General features: G+C 51.0%; 1 protein-coding gene across 7 annotated transcripts in view; it reads right to left on the bottom strand.

Moving 5' to 3' along the window:
• agrn (agrin) overlaps positions 1–22,090 on the bottom strand; it is a 154,630-nt gene that overhangs the window by 74,587 nt on the left and 57,953 nt on the right. For 5 of the 7 annotated variants that reach the window (XM_035522440.1, XM_035522436.1, XM_035522437.1 and 2 more), the window contains one exon: positions 10,863–10,898. In XM_035522440.1, coding sequence (XP_035378333.1) covers positions 10,863–10,898 — 36 coding nt within the window. Of the gene's footprint in view, positions 1–10,862; positions 10,899–13,760; positions 15,177–22,090 lie in introns of those variants that run through there. The other 2 variants (XM_035522441.1, XM_035522438.1) reach the window with 1 other exon arrangement.

The following is a 22,090-nucleotide window of genomic DNA, read 5'->3' on the forward strand; positions in this document are numbered from 1 at the left end:
CAGAAGCGCGAGCATTAGTCAGGCCAACAGGGTCGCTGGTGACGTTGGTTGGGGAGGGAGGTCCCGTCACCTTGGTTACCCTTTTATGAGGGGCTGCTGAGAGCATCTGCGTGTTTCTCATCAGGGGCAGTTATGCTCAACCTGCTGGCTAGCTCCTGAGGCACACTTCACACTCCAGACAGGCAGCTTATTCCGAGTGGACAATGCTGTTCGCTGGCTGGGGCAAGAATTTCGCTTCCTGTGTCATCTTGTCAGGTTATTCCAATCTGGCTCTGTTCTACGAAGACTGAAGTTGAAAAAGCAAGACAAACAGCATTTGTATCACACTGCGCCAAGGCTAAGCTTGGCTCCAGTCCTGCCAAACATACCACAGAGCAATCTCCATCGACTCTGTTTACATCACGATGAAGATGATCAGGTCTCTTGTGACAGTGAGTGGCCCTGGATACCGTTAGCAATTCTCTCCCATTTACGTTCAAGAGCTGCAGGGATACACAGGGGTAGACAAGCACCTCTGAATTAAAAATGACTGCCAATAAGGGTGGCAGGCAGGCATCAGCAGAGACAGCTGCCACTAACAGCTCTGGTACAAAGCCTAGGTGCTTTCAGGGTAGGAGACACAAACAGCTCTTAGCATTGATCCAGGGGAACTATGATTTCAGGGGCAGCAAACAGAAAAAAAAAACAACAACAGTAAAACCCCCTCAAAAATAAAAATGCTGTAACAAGCTCTTTTGTATAACAAAATGTTTCTGGGGTGAAGTCCTCCTGCACTAAACTGCAGTGACCACACGGGTCACCAGAGTCTGCCTCTCACAACTCTCAAATCCCCCTGTTAATAAGTCAGATAAGAGCATCTGATATTCTAATAGTCCAATAAACTAACAAACTAATTGAGTCTAATAACAGTCTAATAAATGACCAAAGCAAGCTTATGTGGTTCATGAGCTGTTACACGGACACGAGTGAATTCTCTGCTCTCTTTTCTCTTGTTAGTGGTGTATTACACGGAGATGCACAGCTGACGGTTACGCCCCTGAGGCAGGGATGACACTGGCAGGCTCCGCAGCGCTTATTAAAAAGACGGCACTTCCTGTTCTGCCGGTAGTTACCTGGAGCGGTGGAGCATATGGCGATTCTAGCGCATTAATCCCCTTCACTGGGAGGCTTCCACGCCACGCACACCATCACCACCCACCGAGTCCCCCAGCACGTCAAAGTCGAGAGCAGAACCCGGGTAGGGATACGGGCCCAGGCATCCTGTCACCACTGTCTTCCGCGTTCGCTGCCGCCCACGCGCCTGGTTTCCGCACGCATGAGTGGAGCTGGATCCACCATGGCATATGCTGTGCCGCAGGCGGTGCCAAGACCAGCCCACTCTCCACTTTCCTCTCCTCCATCAGCCAATCGAGTGTAGGGGTGCTACATCAAATATCACGAGCGGGAGGGCGACGGACCTCGAGCACGGCTGTCTGTTGGTTCGACCCGGAGCTCAGCGCTAGAATCAGGGAGCCACATGCTCTGCGGTTAACCTGAGGCCAATCGGAGGCAGCACGAAGGGCCCTGGAGAGCCAGGCATGTAGGTGGCTTGTGAACCTCCAGGTGTTGATCTTTTCTTGGTTCTTCATTCCTGGTTCCTGGAACTTTCTGCAACTATTATTTTATTAATCAGATATGCACTTTGCAAGCTGAGGTTTGTTTGTTATAGTTGCAGGAAGTTCTATGATCAATGCACTCCAGTAGTCGTGGAAAAGAAAGAAAAAAAAAACAAAACACAAACAAAATCAATTTCTTAGAATCTTGCAGACAGAGACGGTCTAACTTGGGCTATATTGTTTAAATGATGGACTGTATTTAGTTTTAGTCATATTAATGTGTGATTTAAAAGTTAAATCACAGAGCGCAGTGTTAAATGCTGTTGCTATGAAGACATTTCTGACCGTTGTGGATTTAAATTGAAAAAAACTAACATTCTAAAATTCAATGACAGTCCTGCACATGTCAAAACAAAGACAAGCTTTTTTTTTTTAAAAAAGAGAGAGAGAATGAAGCCTCATATCATATCCTGATGTTCAGTGTTTACCGTTAATGTAGGCTGTTATCTTAGTACTGCAGGCTAGCCTGCTGGGGCCAAGTTATTATCATAGCTAGCTATGTCATTATTTAATAAATGCTCTGAAACGCTAGTATTTGTTTTCTAAAAGATGTTATTCATGGGGAAATACCTTCAGCCAGTTAGCACCCCAGGTTAACTGACTAATGATGATGAGGAACTGTCTCATTAATGGCCCAAACAGACCAGCAACTGGCCAGTCAAGTTGCCCGAGACACGTTTGTCAGGCACCCTGCTCTACAGAACAGAGAATTCGCCCAGAGACGGACTGAAGTCCAGTCTCCCACGGGGAAGGCAGAACTGTTACCCACTACACTATACCAACCACTCTTAGGTTAAGCCATCACTTATGATAAGGGTGCTGGATTTAAGATAGAAGCCTGATTAGAAATTACAGCTCAAATCCACTGACCGCTCAAATTAATCCTCTAATATAAAAGTAATAAGATGAAGGGCTTTGCTCCAGAAAGAGGGCTTCAGGGAAGACAGCAGCAAAATGGGGATGCTACGGAGAACAACGAGTCGTCTCAGACAGGATCTTGCTTTGCAGTTGAAGAAAAAAAATCTGCAAAAAATATAAAAACAGACACTATTTGATTACTTGAATAAAGGGCTTTAAATTTACTGTGGAGAGGCAGCTTCTGTGAGGTGTGAAAAAAAACAACTTTTCTTTCTCTGAAACCAACCTAGATTCACACATTGTGCAAATCATGTTTCAAAAATAGGAATTTGCTTCCCTGGAGGAATCACTGTTAGCCATTACTGAAAGTCTAAGGCAGGATGAAATATTTTATAAATGCTATCATTGCAGCAGAAGGTAATTTGTGAACCAGCATATATGCAGGGTCATATAAACACCTACCATACTGAATTACATAAAAAGTATAGATAGAACAGAATAAAGCAGAAAATGTTTAATTAGGAGTGTGAGTAAGTATCCAATTAACTGAGCCTGTGAATATCTTACAGTGAGTATCTTCATTTCTTCCAAAATTCGAATTCACTACTAATATGTTCCCTTCAGAAAAACTGCTTGGCAAAGCATTCTAGAAACTCCTCCTGCCAGAATATCAAGGGCAGAATATCTGTTGCTGTTACCAAAAAGATAGTGGACTTCAGAGCAACGCTTCAAAACTCTCCACAAGCCCAAATAGGACCATATGGAATGTTCGCACAGAGGGACAGCGGATGTTAACTATATCCACTACTACACTGTTGTCTGCTTCATACACTAATGCTGCAGAACACACACATGTAGGTAGGAAACCAGACCAATACATGCCAACAGCACACAAGATTCAAATTAGCGAAGTATTTATGTATTTAAAAGCATAGAGCTCATTTTGCTACCAAGCGAAAACTCTGTCGCCATCATCTTCCCTCTGCTCCGAGCTGAATTTTCTCTCAATGGTTAATAAAGCTAACTCAGTCTATAGACGTTAAACATCCTATACATCTAGAACCATGTAATAAAACAGAGGGCAAAATCTTCCATAACTACTCACAGACTGAGGCAGCAAATTACATATTACTTTCTTATACAACTATCAGTCAGCATGACTCTCCACACACAAAAAACCCATCGCTGTAGTATTACACCCTGATTTATTCAGAGAGCGGCTTGGCAGTTCGTGCGCAGCTTGACAGAGCCAACAGCTCAGAGAGTGAAGAGCTATTGGTCGCACTTCCTCTGCCCAGCCCTGGAGGAAAGGAACACCTCCACACACCCCGGCACCGCGACGGCAGAAGGTGGTGGCGGAAGGAGTTGTAAGGAGGAACAAGTCACGGGAGAAGAGGGCATGAAGAGAAGGATGGAAGAGAAGAAAGGACCGGCAGGGAGAAACGGCCCAAGCCGAGAAGCACATACCAGAACATCTCGGCCGCTTCCCGCTGGAAGTGGCTACGGAGAGCAAATCGCCCTCCTACGGGCGCCGGCCTGCAGAGCACGGGAGTGAAATATTGATATGTTTCCTCCTGGTGATGAGGCCTCGCTCAGCAGGAGACTTGAGGGCTGATTGCTCAGTGCTTAGCAGCCACCCAAACCAGCTTCCTAAAGACAGGAAATACCACAGCGCGCCGTCACAGATGACATCACCGCACCGCTGATTTACAGCTCCTCCACTGTATCTTGGACGACGGGACTCCGGGGAAGCGTGAACGGCTAAGAGCAGGGGAGACCCTCCTTGACTGGCGTGCTGCTCCGCCACGTTCCTCAAGCCGGGGTGAGCTCAGGCCGGACCAGCCGAGACGAATCAGATCCCAGATTTGCCTCCCACCGCGGAGGCACGGAAACCGCAGCCAAGGCGACGCACATGGTGCAGCTGGAAGATATAACCAGTGTCCCTGAGCTCAGTGCACGAGGGGGTCAGGATGAGGCCGGCATGGGGGCACGGAACAAACCTAGACATATTTTATCCCTACAGAGGTCACAAACGTTCACGTTTGAGTTTGAGACCATAATCCGCTTAACGTGGTCATTCAAAAGAGGGACGTTTGTTTTGAAGAGGAATACTCCAGAGACCAAACACGCCAACTGACAGGCAGACAGACAGCTAGTCTGAGGTGGCTGCTACAAAGTTCTATGATTTGCGTCCGCGCCTCCAAGCGTGCCTTAACTACCCACCCCTAAAAAACCCCTGTTCCTTCTTCCCATCCATCACACCAGAGATCCTCTGACACACTGGACAACTGTTTCCACCTCACTCTTCCTCTCTCCCCCTCATTCTGTCAGAGTGGAAATATAAATTTGGTGAGGTGAACTAAAACTCCATTCCAAATCTCCACCTTTCCAGCTGCCTGGCTCCTCTTCCTCTGACATACAATTGCTTTCATTATGCAAATGGCATAGATGCAGGGTTCTCCGGAGTCTAACGCAAGTGTCTGCATACAAAGCAGGCTCCATTTGTTCTCTTTCAATTAGGGAATCCAAGGTATATCATTAAATGGAAAAACAGCAGGGAAAATACACCCCACCCAAACTCCCCACTGCCTCCAACCATCACATAACACCCCCTCCCTCCACCCCGCCCCCGACAAAGATGCCAAACTGCACGTTCCCAGCATCCTCGCTCTGTCTCCCATCTCCCTCGCCTTCTTGCATGCAGAGAGTCATCCAGAAATGTAAAGCCCATTAAAAATTGAGTGCAGACAGCCCATCAGCAGGCAGGGTGCCCGGCGCCGGGCTCTCAGTCAGAAAACGACTGGGCTGTTCTCAGGCACACACAGGCACGTCCGCACCCCGGTGCACGTGCGGACCAGGGCTGGTCGCCAGGGGCCGGCGTCCCCACGGACGTTCCCGCCGGCTGCTGGAAGGGTGCGTGGCGGCGGGCGAGCTGGCTCTCTGCCCCCGCCCGGCCGACAAAGCTCCTTGTCGTAATGCGCGCCTGTCAAACAAGCCATTAAATGGAAGTGGGAGGGACAAACGACACAAACGAGACTGGGATGAGCGGGCGGGCACGCGGGTGGGGCGCCCCGGGAGCGGATACCTACACGCGCCTCCTGCTCCCGGCCCTCGTCGGGCCTCCCGCACCTCCTGATCTCTGTCACCTCTCTCCCAGCATGTGGAGACGTAATCATCGCACCTCGTCTGTTCCAGTTAGCATGCAAGCGAGCGTGCAGCGGGGGCTGGGAGTATGCAGGTCTGAGCGGTTTAAGGAGGAAGATTTATAGTTTCCGGCTCCCTCCTTGCTGGCGCACTCCATCATCCCCGCGCTGGGACAGGCGGCGGCCCTCATCCCTGCAGCTGGGGTCGGGCCAAGCAGCCTCGGCTCACCGCAGTTCAGCTCGCACGGAGGGGGCTGCATGTTGGACGGGGGGCGTGGCCTTCTAACCCTCAGCCTGGAACGGGGTTCCCTCTCAGGAGGAAAAAGCGGAGAAAAACCCAGCTGTGCCCTGCTCTACGCATGACGTCATGGAGTCCCCGGTGGGACGCACACGCGGAATCTTTTATTAGTATTCCTGCTGGAATCACAGTACCAGTCAGCTGGGTCAACAGCAGTCAGCTGGGTCAACAGCACAGGGAATGAAACCTGAGGTGCATACACACAGAGTTTATCAAAGCACGCAAACACGGCAGGTACATAAACATGGCAAAGCGGACACCATAGAAACCACCAGGCTCCGGGAAATGTGACAAGGATCCGAAAACGCGTGATGAGTACAGCAAGTCGCCCCGAAGAGTATGCAGATGCTAACGAAAATAACAGTGCATGATGATGATGGGTGGAGATTACAAACAGGTGAGTGTAATTTAGACCGACTCGCCCAAGTTGGAGCCGAATAAACAGCAGGGAGCCTTTGTGACAAAATGAAAATAACTTGTGAAAGACTGCTGATAACTGTGCGATTCACATTTACATTGTGTCATTCTACCTCTGTCTCTGAATTAGTACTGAGCTATGGAAGGCAACACAGTGAAGCATAACGTTAAGCAAGGTACTAAAAATCAGATTAATAAACGCCCTGATTACACAACCAAATCATATCTATTAAAAATAATCTCAGTGCCCCAGTAGATTCATTATTCATTACATAATTCAAACAGGGCAGGAGAATTGAGCTAAAATGGCAGTCAATATCTCAGAAATCAAAGATGAAGAATATATAAAACTTAATTATCTTTATTATTAAGCTGAAAATTGGAAAGTACTACACTCAACAAACAGACTCTCGCAGTTTCCAATAAGCCTGGAGAGGTTTTCCAGTCAAGCATATTTGCATAGAGCATGCTGACTGACCCTTAGACCTTGAGACTGTATGTCAAACCAGCGCTGCAATTACACGGCGGATGGAACAAACCCTCCACCTACCACGTCCTCCCTCGCTCGTACACCTCGCCGGGCTTCAGACGCAGCATTCAACACTCCGTCACCTCGCAGAACGAGTAACTGCCACGCATCATAATTACAGTAATTAAATTCTAAACAACATCGCTGCCACCCCCTCATCTCGCCGCTCTCCGTCTCCGTTTCCCTCGGTGCCGACGAGCAGCGCGCTCCGATACCGCCGTCAGCCGACGGTCAGCGGCGGGAGGCGAGAGCGACAAATGACAGATTCTAAAGGCAGCGTGGGGCGGCAAGAAAAGGCCCCGACGCCGGTGACAAACGCCTGCCTGGGAGCAAAGGAACCGACGACAGAGGAATTCTCTTTCGGAATGCCCTACGCTGACCAAAGCGATTCACTTAAGGCTCGCAGCACGTCAAAAGTACATCAACACAAACGTCGATCGAGATTCTTCTCGCCCCGCGGCCTCTGTGACGGATCCCCACCTGCACTGCTCGTGTGCTTTTCTACCCATTTACAAAAAAAAAAAAAAACCACAAAAAACTTCTCAGCCTCTTCTGTAGTTTTGTTGTTTGTTTTTTTGTTTGTTTGTTTGTTAGAGGCAGCCTGCATGCCAGGATGTCAAAACAAGCTCTCTGCTTCTCCTTCTGCCCTTCCCACACTGCGCTGGATCCTGCTCGATGCTTACGCAAGTATATGCTGACGCTGCAGAACTGCACTGAGAAGTCCACAGGCCTGTTGGTGTGTGTTTGTGCTCGGACAGAACTTGCCGCATGCGGGGGGGGGGGGGGTTGGCACCAAAAATTCACGACGCCATCCTCAGAACATCAAGCCACCCCCCGCCGCCCCCCCCGAGCCGGGAACGGGAGGCTGGCGAGACCCTTTCTTCACGCTTACAACACACCTTTGATATCTTATTACGCACCATCCTAAAGCAACCCCCCACCCCCAAGAAAACAAGATGAACGAGATTTTTAAGGCTCTTTTGTGGAAAACCCATGACATGAAAAGATTTAATTAAGATAAGGGAGCTGCTCCAATAATTAATTCCACCACTCCACAGCTGCATCCAGCAAGCCACCATGGCAGAATAAATTATGGCAGCTCCACTTTTTTATTTGTTATTTTTATCATCTTCAGAGGAGGCGTCGCGAGCTTTTCAAAGCAGGGAAAGTTTGGCGGGTCCTCGCAAACAGTCCTGTGGCGAAGACAATAAAGGAGCGACTCCAGCTTGTGCCAATGCCTCAGTCCTATAGATCAAATCGCTTCGATTCAAAAATCTTCTATGGGTGCAGGTACAGCGCGACCCCTCAGGACACGCTCCCCGTGACAAATACCAACCGAGACGCAGAATTCTTCTGGAGTGCACTCATTACCACGAGAACAGATGCGTGGAGGACGGTGGGGTGCTGACCGAGGGCTCCAGTTACAACTCCATGTCTCTCTTTTCTCCATTTACTTCACAGTAAGGCTCCAATTTAAAAGCAGTTGTGATGATGCTGGGTGACCTAGTGCCACGGGCGCTGTAATGGCTCCATCATCCAGATTTCTCCAACTTCTACGCAAGCCCTGATATGGGGCCAATGGAAATTGACTTGAAAGTAAATGAGATAGAAACGGTATCCGAGTTCCAGCTGAAGTAATGCGAAACCCATAAACATTGATGCGACTGTGCTGTGCTAATGACTGTCCTGTGTAACTTATGCAGCAAGGCTGAGGCAGAGAGGAAATATCCCCATTTGGAAAATTTACACTTGAAATGCATGGCAAAGGAACACAATAAGATAAGAAACAACACCCAGGTGGACGGTCTTTGGCATTCAGCCAAAGTCGGTCCAGTGCCAACCTGACAGGTGGCTGGATCAGTGTGTACAGAGAAGCCAACTTTATAATGGCCTTGTATTATGGAGGGAAAAAAACCACTAACAGAGACCAAGTGATCGTTCTCTGTGGCTCCGTCAAATAGTCTGCAAATAAGGCACGGGCCAGTGCAGTGGGTGCAGCCGAAATCGGCAACGCCCGATCCCAGAAAGGATGCCAGGCTTGCTTTTGGTGTGTTCAGAGCCAGCCTCACTTTAGCGTGGCACGCTAATTACAAATGAACATTTGTTTTATCTTTAAGGGATTTCTTTTTTTAAGCCTGCTCTCTGACGCAAAACAAAGCTAATTAAGGGGGCGAAACACTGCCAAGGTGTCTCGCTGGTGACCTTATCGAGGACGCGTTTTCTTCGCATTCACACACTCCGGTGGCTTTAGCTGCGGCCGTAGCCGGCAGTGCCGCGGGTGGAGCAGTCTCGCTCGTCCAGTCTCGCGTCGCTGCTAATTGGAGCCCGCTTTGTGACTTCGCAAGGTTTTAGCTGGTGATCAAGCGCCTTTTATTGGTCGAGACTCGGCTGTTAATTGCAGTCGCACGCGCCGCAAACACCCTGCGTTATCCTGAACGGGAAACGGCGGTGACAGGCCTCCTGGAAAAGCGCCCAGAGCTCTCATTATCGGGATTTCTCCTGCGCCGCGCCGCGCCATGCCGGTTCGAACGACACGTGCCTTAATATCAGTGCCCTGATTGGGTGCAATTAATATCCGCGGGTGAGACTGTCGGAGAATGTCACTGTGTCCTTGGAGCGGAGGACGTGCTCGCGGAAGTGTGGGCCTCCTCTCTTCTCTCGCAGCTCTGGCCTTCGCAAGAGACCGGTGCAGCTTGATTTCAAATTAAAATGACATGGCACGACAGTGCAATGGGGCTGAGGATACCTTTAATCAGCTAAATGTCCTCACTGAGTGCATAAGAGCTTTTGGAAGGCTATGGCCCCAGGGTGGAGAGAGGTACAGAGGGAGAAAGAGAGAGAATATTGTGACATACCACACAAAGAACATGAGCCTCTGTTGAAAAACTCACAGGACTATTAGCAGCGTAATTGAGAGCTGGCTGCAGCTTTTAAATGCTTGACTGGAGCAGAAAAACACTGCTCACACTAAATAAATATCTATACATCGAAAAGGGGGGTGGGGGGATGGAATCAATAGCCCACAGCACATAAAGGGTTAAAATAAGGGCGGAAATAAGCCAGGCTGTCTCAGGCGGCGACTGCCACACTCCGAGTTTACTGCCATCACCCCAAAGGAGCAAAACCAATCACTCGTCATTTGCTGTACACCTCGGCGCTCACTAATCTCTTCTGGCATATTAGGGCGCATTTTAAAAAGTAGCTTCACTCGCTTCGAGTGCCAGTCACGCTGCGTAAATCTGCTGCCCGGGTCCCGTTCCAAGGGAGGGGTTGGTGGCTGGACGGCGCAGCATTTCGCTCTCCCAGACGGGGAGGAGCATCACATGGCGCCATCCCGTCGCCTGACCTCGGCCTGGGTCGTCGAGGGCCATGCGCTTCGTGTTTGTTTAGCAATGTGACCTTGCCGTTCACAGGGCCTCATGGTGGCAGCCGTATTGAAACCACCCTGCCAGCGGATTCAAACCCAATCCTCCTGTCGTCTGCCACTGTGCATAAATATTCATAAACAGAAACCAGCTGTTTCTCCTGTCTAGGGCGCTTGCTGAGAGCTGCCGTTTGACAGTAAAGCGTTGCAGTTTAATTAATGACTTTCTGTGCAAGGCGGCAGCAGGAAATGGAACCTCCACCATGAACATGGAGATTCACGTGAGAAAATAGGTAAAAGCGACAGGGTGACGTGAGCGTTGTGAGGGAAGGACCCAGGTCACCGCCTGTGTACAGCGGTGATCAACGGATCAACGGATCCCACATCAAATTAAAGATCGCTGCGATTGTTTTAAAAAAATGTTTTTAATTCATTTCTATGTGCCCGGCTCTGGCCGGACACGCTGGTCTCCAGCGCCTGATAATTGTGGGGCTTTCGGTGAGCGAGGATGCCGTCATCAAGGGTCTGAGGCCGGGGCCGTTATCTGTCTGGGTTCAAATGATCAACCTGAACAGGACAAGGCATTCTCAGGACTTACCGTCAGGTGGCGGGGTGTACGTGGGTTGAGGTTTGTCTGGGAAAAAAACAGAGAGAGAAAGATAAGCACATTGGTTAAGTGAAGATCTCCACACATCCCAAAGGCATGGTGTAGTCATCTTGAATGCTGGGGGCAGACACACACACACACACACAGTACAGCTCTCTTGAGAAGATAAGAAAAGAGAAAATACCAAGCCTGACTCAGAGCACGGGCGCGTTGTTGATGAGACATCATTTCTCTCTACGTGGACCTTCAGAAGGCTGCATGAGCACTAGTGTGTTGTGCATCAAGAATGAGACCAGCACCAAAGCATTCCCACGGGCGTGCTCGAGCATTCTGATTCATGTCTACACGGCCACATAATACATACGGCGGAGTGGGCTAAGGGAAGATTACACAGGCCAAATTAGCCTCTCCATGATAGCGTTCGGCAAAAGAAGTGGGGGAGGGGATTTCAGCACGGGCTCACTAAGGTAAACTTTGGCCTCACACGAACACGCTTTAATTTAATACAACGGAGGCCCTGTACATCACACAGATCCTCCCCAAACTCACTGGGTTTACACAGTGTTAGTTTCACTACAGCGAAATCGATAAGGAAGTTTAGAAACTGTAGAAGCATTGTGCTCTGCGGGGATAGCTTCCCAACATGGCAGCGCATGAATCTCCCTCTAATGCAAGCGCGGCTCCCTCGCCCTCCTCCTTATGTAGCTACAGGGACCAAGTGACACCCGAAAAAAAACACCCCCTCGATTACCCAGTCGGTCTCTGTCATACACACATGCACGTACACGCACGTATATAACTAGCTTCTCACAGGGCTGGAAAAGAGGTTTTGCTCTCCTCAGAAGTGGACTGCCAGAATAGTGTAATTTTAGGTTCACTTCAAGTTGCTTGTCAACAGCAGAGCATGAGGAGTGCACAGGGAGGGGGGGAGAGAGGGAGAGAGAGGGAGAGAGAGAGAGGAGGGATAGAGGCGTAGGGGGCAGTGTCTGCTGAACTGGTTTCACAGTCAGTCGTGACAGTTACAGATTTTCATGTGCAGGTTTATGAAACAACAGGAGGAAAACAGCCATAGGAGCACCAGCTCTCCCACAGTGACGCTACTACACACACACACACACATTTTATATATATATATATATATATATATATATATATATATATATATATATATATATATATATATATACACACACACACACACACACACACACACAAACACGCACGGACATTCAGAGGTGACCACTGGCAACACAGCACGGACAGTCTACATATTCCCGCAGGTCTGACAGGCATGTACGTTTTATATGTAAATCTAAAGACAAGATAAGAGTCTTTCCCCCTTACCAGCTAGTGGACATAACTCTTCTCCAGCCACTGACACCATCGCCAAATACAGTTTTCGTCACAGTATATTACACATTATTTATATATACACTTGAAGTGTGTGTGTTTTCTCAGGGAGAGCAGCACTGTGTTTGCACTGGGGTGCATTTGACTGTTCAGCTAAGCATTTCCAGGCTCGTGTGGTCTCCTTTCCCTCTGCAAGCTAAATGAAAATGGAAATGACTAACCTTAGGTCTGTGTCCTTCTCTAGCGCGCTTTCAAACGCTTCCCGCTCGCCCCTCACTACGTTAATGGCCCTCCTCTCGCTTCATCATGTTCATTTTTTCTTTTCCTTTTTTTTTTTAAACTTTACTTTCAGAAGAGGGAATGGAATGTTCTAACCGAGTTTGTATTAAAATCTAATGGAATCTGTCTGGACAAAAAAAAATTTAAAAAAATCGATTCAGCAACATGACCGGTTTCCCAAACGAACTCCGCATTTGGGCACCTTCACTGTGGGGAGGACGGGGCGCGCTTTCCCAGACGGCAAGGAGGGCCCTCCGAGGTCTTTTAATCAAGATCTAATGTAGCGCCGTGCGGCTCTCTCGGCAGGGAGGGAAAGGGCCTGCGTAGAGGGCTGCCATTCTCACCAGCTTACTGCTCCTTCCACCATTCCTGCTTGTCCGAGCACATAGCGAGTCTCTTTCTGTCGGTCTCTCTCCCTCTCTCCCTCTGAGAAGCAGCACGACAGAAAGCAGGTACATACGGCAGGCTGCGAGCAACAAACAGAGATTTCTGAGTGTTTCGGCAGTCTATCAAAGCACTCCAGTTAGCGGCGTGAGCGATACGAACGTATGTGACAAAACGCAATCAAGAGTCTGCCGAAACACCTGAGCGAACGCGGAATTTAAAAATAACCACAAGCTCCGTAATTGTTAACGGCATTCACACCAGTGAATCACCTTGGTGGAGCCACCCTGCTAGACGCGCGTGGAACCCGGCAGGGAGGCGCAGGGAGGCGGAGGGAGAGGGGTGTAGCCTCAGGCGGCTATGCTAATGCCAGGGCTTCAGCCTCCAAAAGCATTTAATCTGCCCACCTTATCCTGCTGTGTAGAGTAAATGCCACAGCTTCCGGAAAGACGGGAAGGCACTGCGCTGCTTGTTTGGGCGAAAAGGACGGATGCACTTTGGAAGATGAGGCCGGTTTATCTGCGTCAGCCTCAATCGCCCGGCACGTCAGCCACGAGATTGAATTTTAGCCATTAGGGATTACTCCTTGACTGCCATCAATCTTTATTGAACCACCAATCCATCACGGTACTGTTCCCTCTGAACATCACCGCACACAAGAGGTGTACTTCAATTACCACAAAACAAACACACACAGATACACACACACACACACACACAAAATGTACACATGCACACAAACCACACTAAGTGACATTTAATTTGACCTATGACCTCGCTATCATGTTTGCCACTCATACAAATACACAGAATCACACACAGACACATGAGCACGTACACACACGCAAACACTCAGCAACGCATGGAGCGACGTACAGTTGTTGAGGAAGAGGAGCACAGCGAAGCCCAGCGTGGAGGTGGCCAGCAGGATGAGGCAGATGTTGCACGGAATCATGAAGTAGCGCACCACCAGCGAGACCTTGTGCTGGTACATGCGCTCCCGCTCGGGCGCCGGCCCGGCATAGTGACAATTGCTCATGCTCCGTCCGATCACTGGCCCTTGGAGAGCGGGCAGGCGGAGCCGAGGGTGCGATCAGGAGCTGGAGCGGCGTCCGGCCAGCACGGCGTCGGTGGGAGAAATCTGGGAGCGCTTGCTTTCGGAAAGACACGCCGGCGAGCGTGAAGCCGTCTCCCGGCAACGCATGTTGGTCCCGAATACCACCCAGAAGCAGGGGGTCTGGGTGTGTGTTTGTGCGGACGTGTGAGCGGATACGCGCGAGTGTGCGTTTGGGAACGTGAGCGGAGTTGAGCGGCGCGTCTGGTCCCTGGCACTGTCCTGCACAGGGCAGGTCGGCGCAAACCCTTCCACTGCACTTTGGGCTTTAGATCCACAGACGCAGATCCCCGACTCGGTAAATCAGTAACCAAACAGCTTCTTCTGCTTCTGCTGGACTTTTCTTCTTCCCTTCCAGCAGGGCAAACAGAGGGGGTCGCAGTATTCCTTCTTCACCCTTCTCCCCCTCTCTCGTTCGTCTGTGCCACCCTCCTGCGATGGTGGGCCGGGCATGGGTCAGGACCGGCTGCCGCTGTTGTCCCTGGAGCCCGGCATCACGCTAGCCCTGTGCACACCGAAGCGCTCAATAGCTCAGGGCAGCCGGAGTCGAATGCACACACTCACAGACTTCGGCACATACTCGCTCATACACACACACACACACGCACGCACGCACGCACACCACCCCCTCAACCACGATGTGCGAGCACAGCTGGTCCGGCTCCAAGCAGCTGACACGGAACGTAAAAGCACAATTAAGTGAAGGGGGGGGACTGGCGAGATCAGCCTGTCAGCATTACCGTCCTCCTCCAAAAAAGCCAGCAAGCTCCACTTCTACAGAGACAGCGTTAAGTTCTCTCCGAAAAATCGCCTTTCAGGTTTTTCAATTCCTCTGTTTTTAGCAGAAGCTCCTTGGTGCTCTCTTGCTCTCTCCCCGTTATGATCCTCCGCTCCAACGCCGTCCCGGTGCTGTGGGATTTGCCCCAGCTGATCCTCAGAGGACGCGTTCGCCAGCAGCCAAAACCACCGCTCCGACAGGCACCTTTTCGTATAGGAAGCCCCCTCCCCCGGCACCGGGTGCTTGGAGCGTGCGCGCGCGTGTGTTTGTGTGCATGTGCGCGCGTGCCAGCGTGCGCTCCCTTCAGCTAGCCAGAGCTCCGCCGAGGACAGATCCGCGGGCGGCGGGACGGGCTGGTCGGAGGAGCGGGGCAGCTTTCCCGAGGGGTCCTGGCAGAAACGCTCGCTACCCTCACACAGCCTTGACTGGAGCAGGAGAGAGCGAGAGGGGAAGCAGACGAGGGGCTGTCTCTAACAAAGACAGAGGGGCGGGGGAGGGAGCCAGGAGGAGAGGGAGGGAAAAGGGAGCAAGAACGAAAGCTTTCGGGAACGCTTGGGAGTGTTTCGGTGGAGGGGACGGCGAGAGAGACAAAAGACAGATTGGGCCAAACAAATGTCAAAACCTTTCAGCCTTCAGCGATTTAAAGAGGAGACCGAGCACCAGCTAATGCGCTACACTCTGCGGTGTAACGGCAGGACAGAAAGTGTCCAGGCGTGTCATTTAGAACCCAGCTCCCAGACGCTTTTAATGAGCATTTAAAAAAATCTTTGACTTTTCTTTTCTACCCTTAACAATCTGAAAGTGGGACAGGAGTTGCAAGTGAAACTGAGTCATATTCAAAACATTTTAATATTCATGTTCACATGACACTTTGCCACATTATTGTTTATTTATCATACTGTGAAAAAAAGAGAGCAAAAAAAAAGAAATTAATATTTATTGGGACTGGCAGTTGGCAATGCGTGTTCCTAAGTCGAATATTATTTCTAGAGGTTTCGTCTGTGATCATATATTTTATGATGCAAGCTATATATCGAGGTCAAGAGCGAGAAATGGCGATGCCTCAATTTAGGCACTCCTGCCTCAGTACACACAGACACAGCTGCAAGTGTTCATGTGTACCAGTAAATATCTGTCAAATATTTATGCTTGCTATTTCTCCCCAGCTCTACCCCCCACTCCTCACACACACACACACACACACACACACACACACAACCACACAGGCACACAGGCACACACACACAACCACACAGGCACACACACACACACACACACACACACACACACACACAGACAGAGGCGCGCACACACACAGTTTCAAGGTCCTGTTCTGTTGCTTTTCAGAGGTCATTCATCTCCTAGGACGTGGCCTTTTCAATGACTCGAGGGGCCTTCAGGGACAGTGGCCGCGCTTCCGTTACGCCCACCCCAGAACGCGGGGTCAGCCAGGTCCCTTGCAACGGGACTTGGAATTTGCCCACCAGCTGTAGCCCCACCCCCACCTAGCACTGCCAGCGCCATTTATCTCTGTTCGTGCTGACGCCCCCGAACTAAAGAAAACAGCCAGCAGAGACAAATGAGTCCATTGTGACATTTTAAGGAATAAAAATGCAGAAATGGCTATTGAGCGCGGCCAGAAGGGTGCGCTGCACCGTGGCCTCTTCCCGAGCCTGGCTCTGCCGTGACACAAATCAGCCCCCTCATTTAACTTCAAAGCTGCCTGTAATGCATCTTTAATGCGCGTGCTATCTCAGAAGGTCAACGTCTCTCTCTCTCTCGCCAGGCTCTCAGCTGGCAGCAGTACGGAGTGGGGTGGGTAGCCCCCACACCCCCTCATCTAGCGCGACGGACAGCCCCGGGATCTCGCCTCTCCAGACACACACACACACACACACACACACCAGTCCGTGCACCACAGATCAAAAACGGGGGAGAGCGATGGACTTCTGGGATCAAAAGGAAGGAGGAAGTGGGCTCAAAAAAATCAGAGAGGCAAACACTTCACCCCCATCAACAGAGACACCAACATTAAAGCAACATTAGATTATACAGTCCAAAAGCACAGACGCCACGTCCCGTAACGGCCCCACCCTGGAACCTCCGTACGACCGGTAGCCCTTTGGCTGTCCACACGCCAGTGGCTTCCCCTCCTCCCAGGCTTACAGCCAGCAGCCAGCTTGATTGTCTTCTCCTCACATCAAATAAACGAGGTCACGTTGATTACGAGCAGATTTCCCTAAATACTCAACTCATTACGCCAGCCCCTGCATGGGCTGACAAACCTGACAGAGAGATGAGATTGGGGGGAGGGGGAGTAGCACGGTTTTCCTCAAGAATTAGCTAAGCGCTCCTCCACCCAGACGTGGGCGCAGCTGGACGCCCCAGCACTTCCGACGCTCCGTCACGAGGAGTGCGGGGGAGGTGCAGTTGCTGACAAGCGTGAGGACGAGAAACAGGGTTTTCCCCCACCCCCCACTCCCTCATCCATCCACCGCGCCACCGCGCCGACGTAACAGAAAGAGGGAGCCGGTGACCGAGGGGAGGAGCACAGCTGTCGCCTGCCGCCCCTGCGCAGGCTGGACAGGCCATGAAGCGTCCAGGTGCGAGACGCCACGCTGACAGAACCGGTCGGCGAGCATCCAGACATCTGTGGCGGATGCCGAACGGCTGTCCCTTTCTGAGATTTCGGCTGAGATTTCACGTGAACGCTCTTAACGTACTCGAACACCAGATTCGCACAGCTAAGATAGCCGACTTGTCTGATAAACGATGCTTAGAAAGCTGACGTGCAGAGCAGCACAGGTACCTACTGAAAAAACTCAAGTGACAGAGACGTCAACCAATAAAGATGGGTTTAGGAAATGTATTTGGCTTGATTCATTAGCTTTACGGCTGCATCACAAACACTTATGTCCACATTTATGTTCTGAAAACAAAATCCACTCCATGCTGCTTAAGACCAGTCCTGATCCAGTCCTACGGCAGGAGAACTTCACCAACGAGTCCCACTACTGTCTAGACCAGTGTTGTCTGGCTCCCTGGTCACAATATCTAATCAAAATTTGCTCTGTGTGTGAAGTTGGCAAACTTTCCAACACACCAAAGCTGATAAAAGCCATTTATCCTGATTAGGGAATGTTCCCTCGCCAGTCGTAACCCTGTTAGTGGATGTGTAGTCAGCACAGTGGCATTTAAGACACGCTGTGTATTGATTTGGGCCAAGGATTGTCACTGCCACTCAGCCTAAGTGCTTGGGGACAGACCAAAACGGCCATCTGCACCCTTCTGCGCGTATGAGAGGGCGTCCCTCCGGGAGCACACCTGCCTCCATGCAGAGGAGGGGAGGGGAGGAGAGAGTTACTCCCACAGCAGGCTCCTCACTCCTGGGTGGAGGGGTTCCTCATCTCTCCTGCCCGTTCCCCAGGACTCACCTGTTTGTGGTGGGCTTGGCTGGGCACGGTGACTGCCCTGCAGCTAAAGCTGGGGGGTTGAGGGTGTTTGTGTGTGTGTGGGGGGGGGGCATTAGCATGCTGCTAATGACCGCAACGTTTAGCAGGCGCCGCATGCCCGATGCCCCGGCTCTGTTTGTTCAAGCTCTATTTCCCCCTGCTGCTCCTCTAATAGCCCTTGAGGACTGTCCGACTGGGCCTGGGGGGTGGGGGGATCTGGGGGTGGGACGTGTCCACGGGAGGTGCAAGACAGCGCCATCTGTACGCCTGCCCAAACCCTGGAGCTCGACGGCGGGGCGCGATCATATATCCGGAGAGCCGGCCGAGTGTGGCTGTGTCTGACAGTGGGCTTCATCGTAGCTGGCACCCGTGACGGCCAAAGCCCAGATGATGGAGCTCCCAGGTAATGCAGGTGGCACGCCGGAGCTAAAGAAGTGGACGGAGGGGAACTGGGGAACAGCCAGAGGAAGTCAGCTGCTTGGCGCCGGGCTGCAGTCGCCTGAGGGAAGGGGGCAGGTGCCCCGATAGCATTTGAGGCTTCGAGCAGGAAAGGTTGCTTAGCAATTGGAAATAGAACGCCAGTCATCTCTTCTGAGTCTCCTAGCCATGTTACCTCACTCGAACCTTCACTCAGGGCGAGCGCACGATAAACCCCGCCCACAGGCCACTGGCCCCACTGTAGGCCCTCCATCTGGAGATGTAGGCCAGAGACAATGCCTGCTTTCATTTGTCCGTCCAGAATCGATAGAAACACACATTACATCACACAATTAACCCCAGCAGGACGCCAATGTCCCATCCTCGTAGAAATTAAACGGAGGCTGTGGGGTTAGAGGACCTGGGTTACACTCAGTCCAGTTGAAAGTCCTTTCACCTCTGGTTTATACAAGCGTACACACACACACACACACACACACACACAAACACAAACACAAACACATGCCCAAACACAAAAGAAGTTCGTTGTACAGCAGTATTGTTCAGGGATTATAAGGAGTGGTTTTTCAGCCCATCCAGAAATTTATTATTCTGCAGCTCGTGGTCCCATCACTGCACAGCCATACACACACACACACACACACACACACACACACACACACACACACACACAGCAATAGAAAATGTGAGAGCCCACATTCACGACTAAGCCTTTTCTCTTATCAGAGCTGACAGTGACAAGCTATTATATGCTGGGAACCTTTCATTTGCATTTACAGTAATGAACTCCCTCTCACCCACTCCCATCCTAACCCCTTCCTCCTGCCGTGCTCATACTCCCTCATGGCCGATCCTCTTGGATAGAGGGCAGAAGGCAATCTTAATTGGCACGCTTCCTCATCTTTCACTGGCATTTCTAGGAATAAAACAACTTCCAGCTATTTATATTTCAAATCAAGAGCCTCACGTCCTCGCGTCACACGCAGATGTCTTTTCATGTCTTCCACATCAGTCAGTCATTTTTCAAAGGCGCCTGTCAAGTCCGAGTGAAGTTTTGTGCGCTCGGAGAGGAAGGCTTGAGTACTGGGAGGGAGAATGGAAACAGGGAAGCTGGCAGAACAGTACAAGTCATTTGTTTCTCCAAAAATAAAAAAAGAGAGAAAAACAAGAAACAAACAAACAAACAGTCGACCCCGGGGAGTAATTTCCGGGGTGGTGGCCCGACCCAGGCCCAGACTAGCAGCGAGGGGTGACTGTCACAGGGTCACAGGTGCTCCAGAGAAGCAGGCAAACAGTCCTGTTCCGTCAGCGCAAATGAGCCGTTAGCGCCGAGAGCGGATCCGGAACAGCAGCCCGGAAAGACGAGCAGAGACTCCTCTCACCCTGAGAGGCTCTGCCCCCCCCGCCCAGAAAAACCCTCTCCAGTGCCTAAATACAGCCGGTACAGGAAACGGAGACGCAAAATGGAAGAGAGAGAGAGAGCTGAAAAAAGCAGTCTGTTCATGCAGCAAGGCTCCCGCAAGCGCGAAGAATGGTGAGAGGAGAGAGCATGGCGCTCGCAGGGCCGGGGATGGCGGTGCCGAAACGAGGCTGTGATGTTTGTTTCCTCACCTCGTCCCCTCACAGAAAGAGACCTTATCGACCTCGGCAGCGAAGACGCTGCACTCTGCCACCCGCTCGCGCGGGCTGGGTCTTAAACGTAGCGCCACGCAGACGCAATCGGGGTTCCCAACTCGGAACACCGATCGAACCCGAGGGCCTCTGCGGGCTCGGACGTGGAGCGATACGGCTGCGGGCCGGTCCACAGCCGTCGGGCAGCCAGTTATGCAGAGTCACCACGAGGACAAGAAGAGACAGGAACAAAACTGCCTAAGAAGGGTGTCTGGGTTACGGGGGGGTCTCCCTGTCGAAGTGCGAGGCGGTAGAGAATCAATCACACGGGAATGAGATCCACGATCACGCGAGCATTGAGTTGTCCGTCACGGCAAACAGCGAGGGCGGGGGGGGTTGGGGGAGGGACCAGGCGGCTGCCCGACGAAGGTGCCCTGCCGCAGAAGACGGGCGCACGGCTGCAGGGATGAAGCCTAGCAAAGTCACCACACGCCGCGGCGACGGGACCCCACCCGGAGACCTCGAAATTGCTTCTCTCACCATACGCGTGTGCTCCTTTCACAGCTCTGATCAAAAACCTGATCGGACGGGTCCAAGCATTACGGCAGCAGCTCCATCCGGACGGCTCGTGCCGTTCTGGCCTTTTCGTGGCCCTGTGAGCGCACGCCCAGGACATAGGAGGAGATAATGACTCTGTTTGAGGACACTGGGATGGAGCTGGCGCTTCGCTTCCGAGTTATAATGAGTAACCCTGGAGGTGTGGGCTGGCACAGTGACTCCTACACGCTCCCTCAATGCCCCTGCAGGAATCTTTTCTACTATACTCTCTTCCCTCTCTACCCATCTGCAACTCTGCAGCTCTACTCGTGACAACTTTTTCTTTTTTTTCCCAGGCACAGCTTGCGTTTCTCACATTCCCTCCCTATTCCTTATCCCCCACCTCGGTTTCCCAACACGCTTCTCTCCTGACACTCATCACCAGATCTGGACATCTGATCTGAGCCTGTTCCCCCTACTGCGACTCCCAGGGGACAGAGGCGGTCATGTGACTCCTCACCAGGCAACAGGCTAGCTCCATGCATGCTAGATGGCTGCGGTCATGTGATCCCATAAATCCGCCTTCTTGTTCACTGTACAGTGTATTATTTCCTTTCCTCTGCCATTGTTTGTGAGGCAAAGAGGCAGAAGAACATGAACTCACTTAAGGGACCAGGCCAGCACAATGGAGGAGAAAGGACTGCCATCCAGTTGATCTGGGCAATAAATCTGGTCATTACAGTTTTTGGGTTGTGATGAATTAGAAGGGGGTTGATTGGTTTTGCTTCTCATTTAGCTGTGTTCGCCCCTTTAACCTCAATCGGTGACACCAAGGCTCTGGACAAAGAGTTAAACCTGACTGTCGATCAGTCAATCAATCAGTTACTCAATCTATCCATCTATCTACCCATCTCCATTTTTTACATTTCCACCATGTAACCAGGATTTTTCATTTAAGTCAAAATTGAAGAAAGGCACATGGACAGAAAAACAGACAGAGAAAGAGAGAGAGAGAGGGAAAGAGAGAGGCACTACATTTAGACAGCTTGATGAAATCCTCACATCAGATTGGATTTTTCCTGATCGGATTCATGGGTTCAGACATGCCACTGAAATAAGATGCCATCATTTGCTGAAATGACTGTGTCAGTACATGATTGTAACTTGTTTTCTGTTCTCATTCTCCTTGGGAAGGATCGGATCATTATTGAATATGTGAAAGCAATCAAATTTGACTGTGGGCCAAATGAAGAGAGACGGGGATGGACAGCGATGG

Source organism: Electrophorus electricus, chromosome 24 (genome assembly GCF_013358815.1).
Source record: "Electrophorus electricus isolate fEleEle1 chromosome 24, fEleEle1.pri, whole genome shotgun sequence".
NCBI lineage: Eukaryota > Metazoa > Chordata > Actinopteri > Gymnotiformes > Gymnotidae > Electrophorus > Electrophorus electricus.